The sequence below is a fragment of the Nicotiana attenuata genome, unplaced genomic scaffold (assembly GCF_001879085.1).
Source record: "Nicotiana attenuata strain UT unplaced genomic scaffold, NIATTr2, whole genome shotgun sequence".
Classification (NCBI taxonomy): Eukaryota; Viridiplantae; Streptophyta; class Magnoliopsida; order Solanales; family Solanaceae; genus Nicotiana; species Nicotiana attenuata.
The window spans coordinates 690,014-703,637 of NW_017670377.1; the positions used below are offsets into that span (position 1 = coordinate 690,014).

The window sequence follows — 13,624 nt, forward strand, 5'->3', positions numbered from 1 at the left end:
TCTATATGTCTCATTCCTGACTGATCAGCAGCAACAAGTTGCATGAGTAAAAACTAGTAAGGCAATCATATTCTCTTTTTCGTTTTCGAAGGAGCCTTGGCGTTACTGCTGAAGTTGTGCTATGTTACCAGGAGGTCACGGGTCCTGGTCACGGGTTCAAGCCGTGAAAACAGCCTCTAGCAGAGATGTAGGGTAAGGTTGCGTACAATAGACCCTTGTGGTCCGGCCCTTCTCCGAACCCCGCGCATAGCGGGAACTTAGTACACCGGCCTGCCTTTTATTTTTCCAGGAGTATTGACAATACTTCTAAAGTCACAGTTTATGAAGTAATGTTCATAATTCTGATTGTTCATTAGTTACTTGGTAATGTTTTAAGCTTTCAAATGTGTATTTCAACTGATTGCAGTTTTTCTGATCTATATATCAATCTCTCTTCAGTTGTATAAATTCCCGTGTCAACTATAGCAGTTGCTGAGTAAATAGTTGGAAAATCAGGCTGCAGTTGAGTGATGGCAGAAGAGAATGCTATCGAAACAGGCATCGATAACAGGGAAACGAGAGTCTTAGAATCCTCAGAAGGTTCTAATTTTACACGAGAATCGGACAAGACTAAAAAGCAGAAAGAGGCTGCTGCTGCTGCTGCTGCTGCTGAAGAAGTTCCATACTATAAGCTGTTCGCCTTTGCGGACACCACAGATCATGCATTGATGGTTATCGGTATGATCACAGCTGTTGGTAGTGGAATCTGTTTTCCCCTGATGGCTGTTCTGTTTGGGGAGTTAGTTGATTCATTTGGAATGACCGTGGATAACGGAAAAATTGTTGATAAAGTTTCTAAGGTACAAGCTTTGTTATACCTTTTTTAAGCTCAACCATAGAGCACTGGCGCAAAGCCAGGAATTTCGCGAAGAGTGTTCAAAATTTAATATACACACATAAAAAATAACTTTAGGCGTTTATACACAATATAAGTTTCTATATACACTGTATAGTTTTTCGATGAAGGGTGTTCGATTGACCACCCTTCAGTGTATGTGGCTACGCCACTGGTATAGGGTACTATTTCAGAGTGTTATTTCATTTTATTGCTTCCTCTTGTGTCATACTTTTTTCAGGTAGCCCTTAAATTCATGTATCTGGCTTTCGGTTCAGGTCTTGCTACATTTACGCGTAAGTATTTTTAACTACCAGACTGATATACCTGTTTCTATTTTGCATGCCATTGTTAAAGTAGTTTAGTTTCTCTTTAAGTGAAATAACTCAGTACTTACATTAGCATCTTTTCAGAGGTGGCTTGCTGGACGGTCACAGGCGAAAGGCAGGCTGCTCGGATTAGATACTTATATCTGAGAACAGTACTAAGACAAGATATTGGATTTTTTGATCAGAAGGCTAACACTGGTGTGATTATTGAAAGCTTGTGTAGTGATACTCTTACTATACAAGACGCCATCGGCCAAAAGGTATTCTGAAAGGCAAATTTATGTACATCATTACCATTTGACATATCTGAAAGATTTTATCATGAACTCTATTCACATGAAACTGCAGGTTGGCAAATTTATTCAGGTAACAGCTACATTCTTTGGAGGATTTGTAATAGCTTTTATTAAGGGGTGGCGTCTATCGTTGGTCTTGTTATCTTCAGTTCCTCCACTTGTCATCTCTTCTGCTGTCCTGACAATCCTTCTGGCAAAACTAGCATCCCGCGCACAGACTCATTATTCAGAAGCTGCAACTGTGGTTGAACAGACAATAAGCTCAATTAAAACTGTATGAAAAGTTGGAAAGAATCATTTTTCTTATTTACTTTTCAACTGTTTCATAAGCTTTTATTCACCAATCGGCTTGATTTTTCGTTCAGGTTGCATCGTACACGGGAGAGAGAAGAGCTATTTCTGAATATCAAAATTCTCTAAACAAAGCTTATCATTCTGGTGTACAAGAGGGTTTGGCTTCAGGGCTCGGGTTCGGTGTTTTTATGTTTGTGTTCTATACAAGTTATGCTTTAGCTATATGGTATGGTGCAAAAATGATTCTGGACCACAACTACACTGGAGGAGATGTAATGAATGTCATTATGGCAACGCTAACTGGCTCCTTGTAGGTTCCATTCTGCCTTTTCTTTGTATGTTTCGCTTCTTTCACTTGGAGCTTTCTTTATCTAACATCCAAAACTCTTCGCAAACGAATGGCACATATGGCATACGAAACCACACAGCTCCACATGTATTAATGACACCGATATACTAAGCCTTATCGTCTTTTTAACTCCTTTTTTCCTTCTTCTCCTCTTAATCGCAGTTCTTTAGGATATGCATCTCCATGCTTGCGTGCATTTGCTGCTGGAAAGGCTGCAGCATTTAAAATGTTTGAGACGATAAACAGGAAGCCGGCTATAGATCCTTATGATATGAATGGCCAGAAACTTCATGACATTAGTGGTGACATTGAACTTAAGGACATTTATTTCTGTTATCCAGCAAGACCAAAGGAGAGCATATTTGACGGTTTTTCTCTGTCGATACCAAAGGGAACGACAACAGCTCTAGTAGGGCGAAGTGGAAGTGGAAAATCGACAGTGATAAGTTTAATAGTGAGGTTCTATGATCCACAGGCTGGTGAAGTTCTGATTGACGGTATAAATATCAAAGAATTTCAGCTTAGGTGGATCAGGGGGAAAATCGGGCTTGTTAGCCAAGAACCTGTGCTGTTTGGTTCAACAATAAAGGATAATATCGCCTATGGGAAGGACGATGCAACTCTTGCAGAAATTAAAGCTGCTGTTCAACTTGCCAATGCTTCTAAGTTCATTGATAATTTACCTCAGGTCAGGCTTTAGACTTTGGTTGTAACTAGAAACCATACTTCCACCTGCAATTTTACTGATGAAATTTAATATAGTGACATTAAATTTTCCATCAAGTTATAGATAACTAATATAGAAGGGGAGCCTTGGCGTAACTGGTAAAGTTGTTGCCATGTGACCAGGAGGTCACGGGTTCGAGCCGTAGAAACAGTCTCTTGCAGAAATGCAGGATAAGGCTGTGTATAATAGACCCTTGTGGTCCGGCCCTTCCCTGGACCCCACGCATAGTGGGAGTTTAGTGTATCAGGCTGCCCCTTTATAGCTAACTAATTTTCTTCACGCTACTTAGAAAGTTTATCTTTGTCCATTATTCCTTCAAATTTAGGGACTAGACACCAGAGTGGGCGATCACGGAAGTCAGCTGTCGGGAGGCCAAAAGCAAAGAATTGCCATTGCAAGAGCAATACTGAAGGATCCCAAAATTCTACTTTTGGATGAAGCTACAAGTGCTCTTGATACAGAATCTGAGAGGATTGTTCAAGAGACATTGGACAGTGTCATGATTAACCGAACTACAGTAATTGTTGCGCATCGCTTGAGTACAGTAAAGAATGCAGATACAATAGCTGTAATCCAAGAGGGAAAGATCGTTGAAAAAGGTTTGTGTCACATAAACTATCTTTTCCAGTACGCTGGATTCAAGATTATTAGCTTGTTCATTCTAAAATGAATGATGGGGAGCCTTGGCATAACTGGTAAAGTTTCTGTCATGTGACCAGAAGTTCACGGTTTCGAGCCGTGGAAACAGTCTCCTGCAGAAATGCAGGGTAAGGCTGACAATAGACCTTTGCGGTCCAACCTTTCCCCCGACCCCGCGCATAGCGGGAGCTTAGTGCACCGGGCTGCCCTTTTTTAATTCTAAAATGAATGTGATTATAAAGATGATAGCAAAGAATTTATGATTACTATTTCTTATCCTTTTCAAACTTTCAGGTTCCCACATGGAAATGCTGCAAAATAGGGAAGGAGCATATGTTCAGCTTATACAGTTGCAAGAGCTTAGCAAATATTCAGGAGAACAAGATTCAAATGAACTGGACAAGGAAGAGATAATCCTAACTCCTGAAAAGAAATCAAATAAGCAGAATATCCTAACACGATCAGTAAGTAGAGGCTCGTTCAGGATCGAGAATAGCAGCCATCATTCGTCGTCCATTTCAGTTAGTGCAGCAGAGAAAGAAGTTGGTGAATGTCATGATCTTAATTCAACAACAGCTGTACTGAGGAAGGATAAAGACAACACACTTTGTCGCTTGGCATTTATGAACAAACCAGAGATTCCAGAATTATTACTTGGTTGTATAGCTGCAGTGGTTAATGCTATAATATTACCTATTTTTGGGGTACTTCTTTCTAATGTTATCAAGACTTTCTATGAACCAGCTCATGAAGTCAGAGAACATTCAAGATTTTGGTCATTGATATTTATCGGTCTAGGATTGGCTTCTTTACTAGCAACACCCTTGAGGACATTCTTTTTTGCTGTAGCAGGATGTAAGTTAATCAAGCGGATTCGCTTAATGTGCTTCGAGAAAGTAGTTTACATGGAGATAAGTTGGTTCGACAGAAAGGAGAACTCGATTGGTGCAATTAGCACCCGACTATCTACAGATGCTGCATCTGTGCGAGGTATGGTTGGAGAGTCACTTGCTTTGGTTGTGCAGAATACATCGACAGCTATAGCTGGTTTAGTTATTGGACTTGAAGCAAGCTGGCAATTGGCACTCATAATGATAGTTATGTTGCCTCTAATTGGATTAAATGGATATCTTCACATGAAATATGTCAGTGGTTTTGCCGCTGATGCTAAGGTTAGCTCCAAACTTCTGTACTAATGAAAAGTTGCAAGATGAGTTTTCTTAATGCAAGTGAAATTTTTCTGCAGAAATTATACGAGGATGCAAGTCAAGTTGCTAGTGAAGCAGTTGGAAGTATCAGAACAGTGGCTTCTTTCTCTGCTGAAGAGAAAGTGGTGCAATTATACAAAAGAAAATGTGAAGAACCAGTTAGAGCTGGAATAAAAGAAGGGTTATTGAGTGGTGCAGGCTTTGGTTTTTCAATGTTCTGCTTGTATTCTGTCTATGCTGCCAGTTTTTATGCTGGTGCTCGATTGATCGAGTCCGGTAAGGTCACATTTGCTGAGGTTTTTCGGGTAAGTCTTGTGAGCTAAAGATAAGATTTGTATCAAGTTTCTTCTCTTTGTTGTTTTAATTTTCCTAGTTCTGAATTTCAGGTTTTCTATGGTCTTAGCTTGACAGCTACCGCGATTTCTCAATCAGGTGGCCTCGCTCCTGACTCCACCAAAGCCAAAAGTGGTGCATCTTCTATATTTGCACTTATTGACCGGCAATCCAAGATAGACTCAAGCGATAACTCAGGAATGACATTAGAAAATGTGAAAGGACATATTGAGTTTCGACATGTCAGTTTCAATTATCCAAGTAGACCTGAGGCTCAAGTTCTAAAAGATCTATGCCTAGTCATTAGCTCTGGTGAGGTAAATTCTAATGCATTATTCCCATAATCATTTTTTAGCGCTCTTATGGCGCGATTTGTCAATGATTCTGATGTAAAAAATGTATATTTTTATGCTAGACGGTCGCTCTAGTGGGAGAAAGTGGAAGCGGAAAATCTACGGTGATTTCTTTGTTGCAAAGATTTTATGATCCTGATTCAGGACTAATCACATTAGATGGAGTAGAAATTCAAAAGGTGAAGGTGAAATGGTTGAGACAACAAATGGGACTGGTAAGTCAGGAGCCTATGTTGTTCAATGACACAATCAGAGCTAACATAGCATATGGAAAGGAAGGTGATGCCACTGAAGCTGAAATATTAGCTGCTGCTGAGTTAGCTAATGCTCATAACTTCATCAGTGGCTTACAACAGGTAACTTTTTATGGAATGAAATTCTAGCTGTTACAAGGGGAGCTTTGGCGTAACAGTAAAGTTGCTGCCATGTGACCAGGAGGTCACGGTTCGAGCCGTGGAAACAACCTCCTGCAGAAATGCAGGGTAAAGGTTGCATACTATAGAAGACCCTTGTGGTCCAGCCCTTCCCCAAACCTCGCGCATAGCGGGAGCTTAGTGTGCCGGGCTGCCCTTTTTTCTTGATCAGATTCACTAAAATAGGTTCTTGGTCATCTTTCTTGTGTGTAAGTTCACATGCACTAAGGGGTGTCATCCGACATTACTTCGAATTTTTGTATATGTAAATAACACTTTTAAAAAAATAAATATGTATATATACAATAGACCGAATATCAATCTTGGACATGAAGTAGAACTTTAAACCATCATAGTTCTAGACCAAACCTAATTACTAGATGAATTGTGACAATAGGCCGACACTGCTTTTGCAAAATCCTGTATAAGACACTGCATTTTGTCATACAACATTATATTTATTTTTTATATATTACATGTATATATACAATAGACCGAATATCAATCTTGGACATGAAGTAGAACTTTAAACGATCATAGTTCTTGGCCAAATCTACTTACAAGAGGAATTGTGACAATAGGTCGACACTGCTTCTGCAAAATCCTGCATACGACATTGCATTCTATCCTATGTTACATGGATTCGTTACGTGTACAAATCAAATACGAATACATGGAGTTTTTCTAACTTTGAGTGTATTTTGAAGAATTTGCTCGAATATCTTAAGTCACAGCCGTTCAACACGTGTATATCATGACATAAAAAAGAATCATGTAAGATAGACTTTATCTTTGTCCTTTGGCTCTTAGCAACTCTAATAAGTTGTTCTCTTCTTTGCCTTGATTTGTAGGGCTATGACACACTAGTTGGTGAAAGGGGCATACAACTATCTGGTGGACAGAAGCAGAGAGTTGCAATTGCAAGAGCAATAGTGAAGTGTCCAAAGATACTACTACTAGATGAGGCTACAAGTGCACTTGACTCTGAGTCTGAGAAAGTAGTTCAAGATGCACTTGATAGAGTAAGGGAAGGCAGAACTACAGTTGTAGTGGCTCATAGACTATCTACAATTAAAGGAGCTGATGTTATTGCAGTAATCAAAGATGGAGTCATTGTTGAAAAAGGAAATCATGAAACTTTGGTTAATAGAGAAGATGGTATTTATGCTTCTCTAGTATCAAAGTCTACTAGAACTATGAAGTAGTACATGTTTTTTATGTAATAATGGTGTCTAGTCGTTTCTTGAGCCGATGGTCTACTGAAAACAACCTTTCATTCACAAGGTAGGGTAAGGTCTACGTACACACTATCCTCCCCAGACCCCACTTATGGAAATTTACTGAGTATATTGTTGTTGTCATTGAATGGTGTCTAGTCTAGTTTATGCATACATCGACTATTCCAACGAAGCAGTACATATTAAGGTACTAGGAAATGTAATGTTGGACAAGGGAACTGCAATTTCTAATCTCTATCTTGTATTCTCTCCTTTGTTGAGCATATTGTGCTATTATTAATGGAATATGTTTTTTATATACTAATGGTGTCTAGTCCTTTCTTGAGTTGAGGGTCTATCGGAAACAGTCTCTCTATCTTCATATAGTACCCACACGCACTATGTGATTTGTGAGCAAAGTATGACATGTTTCCCTTATTGTTTGCGCATATCGGACGGGATGGGATTGGGACTCGATCTCGATATAGCAAGGTAAACCCAACCCACGAGAAGCTGGGACGCGACTAACGACGAAGCCAAACACGGCTGCCAAATCTGAAACCGCCATTCGAGCACGAGGCGAAGCGAGCGACCCTACAACGCTTTTCCCCCTTTTGCCGACTTACCAGGCCAAGGTAATGGGCAATTTCGTTTGGGCTTAACTTATCACGCTCTCTTTTTGGTTCAGAACAGGAACACGAGTATTCTCACAGGTACGCGAGCAAGGAACGAACGCCACTAACCACACCAGGAAAATGTTCCGTACCATACTATCTCGCAAGCAACGACCGAGCAAAGCCCCCTAAGCCGCACCATACCACAAATAACAGAAACAGCTCCGAGCAGGTCGATGTTGTTAAGAAACAATCCCCAGAACCAGGGACTGAGCGATGGGCCCATGAAACGCACAGTACTCTCCAATGAAAGCAAAGTTAAACGAACCGGGACTCATCCCGATACACAGTACTCTACAATGAAAGCAAAAGTTAAACGAACCGGGACTCATCCCGAAGTACGCATAAACAATATGGCGATGAGTAATGTTCTCCAACAAAAGTAATGCAACGGGTTACAATTCGATCTCGCTCGAATTAACACCCCTACGGCCATCGGCCATCGCCAAGTGAAAGTATAATTCGACCTCGCTCGAATTCACAACAGGTTACAATTCGATCTCGCTCGAATTAACACCCCTACGGCCATCGACCATCGCCAAGTGAAAGAATAATTCGACCCGCTCGAATTCACAACGGGTTACGATTCGATCTCGCTCGAGTTAACACCCCTACGGCCATCAGCCATAGCCGAGTGAAAGAATAATTCGACCTCGCCCGAATTCAAAACGGGTTACAATTCGACCTCGCTCGAATTAACACCCCTACGGCCATCGGCCATCGCCAAATGAAAGAAAAATTTGACCTTCCTCGAATTCACAACGGGTTACAATTCGATCTCGCTCAAATTAACACCCCTACGGCCATCGCCCATCGCCAAATGAAAGAAAAATACGACCTTGCTCGAATTCACAACGGGTTACAATTTGATCTCGCTCGAATTAACACCCTTATGGCTATCGGCCATCGCCAGACGAAAGAAAAATTCGAACTCGCTCGAATTCAGGGCGGGTTACAATTTCGACCTCGCTCGAATTAACACCCTCACGGCCATCGGCCATCGCCGAGTGGAAGTAAAAATTCACCCACCCGAACCAACAAATCAAAGCTTGACCCCGTCGAACGCACAACGGGTCACAGTTCGGTCTCACTCGAGCTCGCCCCCTACCATCGCTAAACCCGCCATGAAAAATTAACTTCGCCTAAGTCGGCAAGTCTAAATTCGACCTCGGTCGAATATATAAGTCAAAACTGACGTCGCCCAAGTTGGCAAATCTAAATTCGACCTCGGTCGAATATATAAGTCAAAACTGACTTTGCCCAAGATGGCAAGTCTAAATTCGACCTCGTTCGAATGGACAAATCAAGATTGATTTCGCCTAAGATGGAAATTCAGAAGTAAACCTCGCCCGAACTTGCAGAGCCGAGGTGACTTCATTCAAACTCACACAACGGGATCCGACTTCACCCGGATCAAGCAAACCAGGTCCGCCCTCATTCGAATTCCCAATTAAAAGGTCAGGGACTCATCACGGAGAAATACGAAAATCTTCTCTCCAAGAAGGAGAGGAGAAAGAAAGTCAAAAGACACACAAACGAAGGCGAAACGACTATTTTATTCAAATATACATGCGCAACAATCGCGCCTTACAAAAGGCCAAAACGGGACCTCAAGAAAAAGGTAAAAATAAACAACAAAGGAACAAAAAAAACTAAGTACAAAGCTACGACAAAGTTTCACTCGGTGTGATCTCCACCGCCGTTCTCTCCAACGTCCTCATCATCAGAAAGTCCATCCTCTACCTCAATGCCCTCACCAGCCTCCAGTGTCGCAGGGTCGTAACCGTAAGAAATACGAGCCTCGCGAGCCTTCGCCCGAGCATCTTCAAAGGCGACCTCAGGAACACTCCCCGCCTCCCACAAACACTTGTATATATCCCGTGGGCCTCGGCATGAACCCATAACTCATACAAGCAGTGCAGGACAACAGCGGAGGCAGATTCGGCATGAGCCAACAGTTGCGCCTTCTCGGCCTCAAGAGTTGCAACCCGATCTCTCAAGCCCGAGGCATCCTGATCAAGTTCGCCAATTCGCTCATCGAGCCGTGCTTCCCTCAGCGTGGCCGTCGCCCTCTCAGATTCCTGCTCAGACTTGAGGACGCGGATAGTGTCTTCTAGCGCCGCTGCCCTCGCCAAAGCCGACACTCGAGCACCTCGGCTCTCTCCAATTCGGCCACTTTCCTTTCCAGCTCGGCCACCTTCTTAGACCATTCTGCACTCAGGGCGTCGACTCTAGTAGTGCTTTTGCTCAAGTTCAGCTCGTTAAAAAAGAACCTTCGCCTGAAGGTCCTCGCACTCCGCGGCAACTCCTTTGCCCACCTCGAGCTCCTCGTCCTTGGCATGGAGCAGTCCCTCAAGCTCACTACACCTGTGGATAGACCGCATCAGCTCCTTGTCCCTTTTCTCCAACTCCTCCTTGTTGGACTGGGTACTAGCGCCCACTTTAAGCTATTCGTGCATCTCACGGCACCTGTTGCGATACCGCCGGTACTTCTCGACCATTTAGAAAAATCTCGGCCCGCGTCTCAGCCCTACGAGCACTCTCGATCTCCAGCATGTAAGTCTATAAAAAGAAAAAGAAGAAAGGAGAGAATAAGTCAGTGTAATGACGAAGATCACAAAACAAAAAAAATCAAAAAAGCACTCACCCTTAACGCCATCGCGGCCACACCGCGCGACAACCCGGAAGTGCTAACCTCCTTAAGGGATTCGCTTTCAGCGACGGAGCACAAAAGATCAAACTTTGGCACCAAGTCCACCGTGTCTTGCAACAGGTTGAGATCTGACGGAATTTCAAGTATACGGGAAGGGCCTTCAGCCCTTACCACAGTTCGGGTAAAGCCCTCCTCGAACATCCTCACGTCCTCAGGGTCGATGTCGGACTCAGATTCATAATCCTCAACCATGACGCCTTTACCCCTCTCACCGGCCGAAGACGGGGTGCGGTTTGGCTGAGATGACGATGGCCTGCTTGGAATAACAACAACGGCCTCATAACTCCGTCCCTCTGTCGCGATAGCCTCCTGAACGCTCGCAATGCGCGTCGCCTCCGCATTTCCGGTCTCGGGTGCCGTCGAAACAAGGTCGACCCCGAGGGTGTTTCGGTTAAAGAAGCCCTCTCAAACACTAACCTTCGCCTCTTCGATGGGGCCTCTCCACTACCGACGCGGGAGGATTCGCCCGTTGAATAAACTGCGGGAACCGGGGTCTCCGGTTGAGGAGTAACCTCCAAGCGTACAGCTTTGGCCGCGGGTGCGGTCCGACGAGCGGCCAGACCCTTTATGCCTTTGCCTGTAGAAGCTCTTGGTGCGGGCCGGGTAGAGGGCACCGGTTGACGGAAGCAAGCAGAGGAGCCCTCGTCCTTCTCGCTCCTCTCCGACCTGTCAGTAAGGAAGGATTTGATTACATAACGACAAGGCAAAAAAAAAAGTAGAGAACAAAGAGAAACCACAACGAACCAACTCCCCGTTAAGCGGCTTGCGCCCAAACTTCTCATGAAAAGACGCCCACTCACGAATCCCCACTGTGTGGGGAAGAATTGCGCTCACCTACTCCCGGATATCGACAACTAGCAGGGGAGGTAGTCTCTCGGCTAGAAAAACAAAAGCAAATCCTCAGCAAAGTCGTTAAAGGGATACGACAGATGACCATCTTAAGAAAATTGCACGAAGTAAACGGAAAGGGGAACTTACGAGCAAAATGCCACGTCTCAGGAAACCCCGCCGGGTTCGATACGACGTGCTCTATCCGGACATAGAAGTAGTTTTCCCAGAAGCGGCGGTTAGTCTTGTCATCCATCTTGACCACCAAGCTCTTGGTTCCTCGATGACGCATATGAATCATCGTACCCCGAAGGAAATGGGGGGCGAAGAGGTGGAGCATGTGCCCTAGAGAAACTCCTCGGCCGGCCAACTATACGTACTTGATGAGCATGAGGAAAAGCTTATACGCGTACGAAGAGAGTTGAGCCGGGCACACCTCATAAAAATGGCATAAATTAACCACCAAGGAAGGAAGGGGAAGCGTATACCCGATGAGAAAAGGATACGCGTAAAACGCGCAGTAGCCCGGGCGATGTAAATGCACTATATCCTTATCCGCCAGCACCATTTCAATATGATCGGGGATCCCCCATTTTGCTTTGGACGCAGTGATCGCTGCAGCATCTATCGTGGAAGAAACGAGCTTCAGTTCATCTCCGGTAGGGCTATTAAAGTCGGTCCTCGCCTTCCCCGGGCGAGGAACCACCTCATCCACCATCGGAAACCCCTCATCTTCCACCAATTCCACTCACTCTTCGAGCAGGGATGCGACATTCTCCGGCACCGTAGCACCTACAGCTTTATCAGAGTGGGAATAAGTACTAGCCATTTGTTTTCTTTGATCGAAAAAACGAAGATGATAAATAAAAAAGACGATGGTCACCACAAATCTTAGCAGAAGCAGAGATATGAGAGATTAAGGAAAGAGGACAAGACTTGTGAAATTCTCTCTTAAGCAATTGGAAAACGTAACGATTCAAATGAGGAGCTCCCTCCTTATTTATAGGGATATAAATGTCCTGAGCGGGAGAACCAAGAGTCGCTAGTTAGAAAGCGAAAAGGGCATGCGAAACGACACTGCCTATAAAACTCGTGCCATAATGACGCATGAGGAATATTGATAACACCCTGAACTTACATAACGGTCCAATTTGAACTGACGTAACGGTCCGACATGATTCTGGAAGCGTCACGTCGCCACCTCGCCATAAGGTTCTCACCCCTTGCATAAAGCATTCCAATTTCTCCATTTTTGAATCAACAGGGTCCGCCCATTGAGCTCGCCAATAAGCGACTCCAACGGGCGGAGGGACTAACTGTATGGGTCAAAATCTGACGGCACATGGATTAGCGCTAAAGGAATGAAATGAGGTCGACTAAGAAGTGGTCGTACCCACAGGGTATAATAATAACGAAGACCTCGGCCACGGCCGAAGGTGGAGCCATCAAAAAGCCTATGGCGAAGTGGATATCGTGATATTTAAGGGAGGCGACGTGAAGGACAGTAAGGAGACGAAGGCACTCTGGTTAAGGACCGATGGACAAAAGAGAATACTGATAATATATATAGGGGGTAAGAAGACAAGAAAAAGGGGGTTCCTCTCAGAGAGAGAAAAGGGAGAAGAACGGAAGACTAAGAAAAGGGCTTAGATAGCAAATACAAATCTCTGTAATTATCATTGCCAAATCAATAAATATAGATCTGATAGTATCAATGGCATTCCTTCTTTTCCTTCTTTGCTCTTACATTACGGAACGATACTCCAAAGATGTAAGTTTATCATCATACTTGATGTCTTTTAATGATCTTAAATCGAGCCATAAGTTTTGTTATATCTCATTCTTTTATCCAATGCACTTAGATCTAGAGTTAATTATCCTTGGCTAAGATTTATCCTCTATTTTCTTCATTAATTAGTTTAACCCAAAAAAAATTTAATACTTTTTGGTCAAACAATGTCATTCTTTTTAGAACAAACTAACAAGGAAAGTGTGACACAAAAATTGAAACGAAGGAAGTATGTATTTATGTTATATAATAGCAATGTCAATTCATTTTTGACATTGTAAATTTTTAACATTATAGGCATATAGTAGGTTATCATTCTCTCTTTTCATGTCACCAAATCAGACTCTATATCGAGAATTACTTGTTATTGTAAGCTAATGTAATCTGATAGTGTCAAGAATCTAAATATCGTTAATGCACAAAATCTAAATTCAAATAAAATTACAAGCGTCAGAGTCTACTTTCAATCCATCCTGTCAGTCGTTATTTCTATGGTGATACTTATTTTCTATGTTTCTCGTACTAGCTCTGAAAATAACTTTTACCTCACTCTTATTATAGTTGTTGATTTGATAGTAAAAGTAATGT

The 13,624-nt window shown here is 43.0% G+C and overlaps 1 protein-coding gene across 2 annotated transcripts; it reads left to right on the forward strand.

Moving 5' to 3' along the window:
* The first annotated feature begins 243 nt into the window (after positions 1–243).
* LOC109238599 (ABC transporter B family member 3-like) lies at positions 244–7,333 on the forward strand. 2 transcript variants are annotated; one of them, XM_019405088.1, is made up of 12 exons: positions 244–839; positions 1,116–1,170; positions 1,288–1,463; positions 1,552–1,773; positions 1,865–2,103; positions 2,305–2,830; positions 3,195–3,468; positions 3,803–4,680; positions 4,755–5,021; positions 5,103–5,366; positions 5,465–5,758; positions 6,667–7,333. In XM_019405088.1, the coding sequence occupies exons 1-12, from the start codon at positions 510–512 to the stop codon at positions 7,018–7,020; spliced, it is 3,879 nt and encodes a 1,292-aa protein (XP_019260633.1). In that variant the 5' UTR covers positions 244–509; the 3' UTR covers positions 7,021–7,333. The 2 variants fall into 2 exon arrangements, with proteins under 2 accessions (XP_019260633.1, XP_019260634.1); XM_019405089.1 differs by lacking the exon at positions 6,667–7,333 and having other exon boundaries at positions 5,103–5,361; positions 5,465–5,634.
* The last annotated feature ends 6,291 nt before the right edge of the window (positions 7,334–13,624 follow it).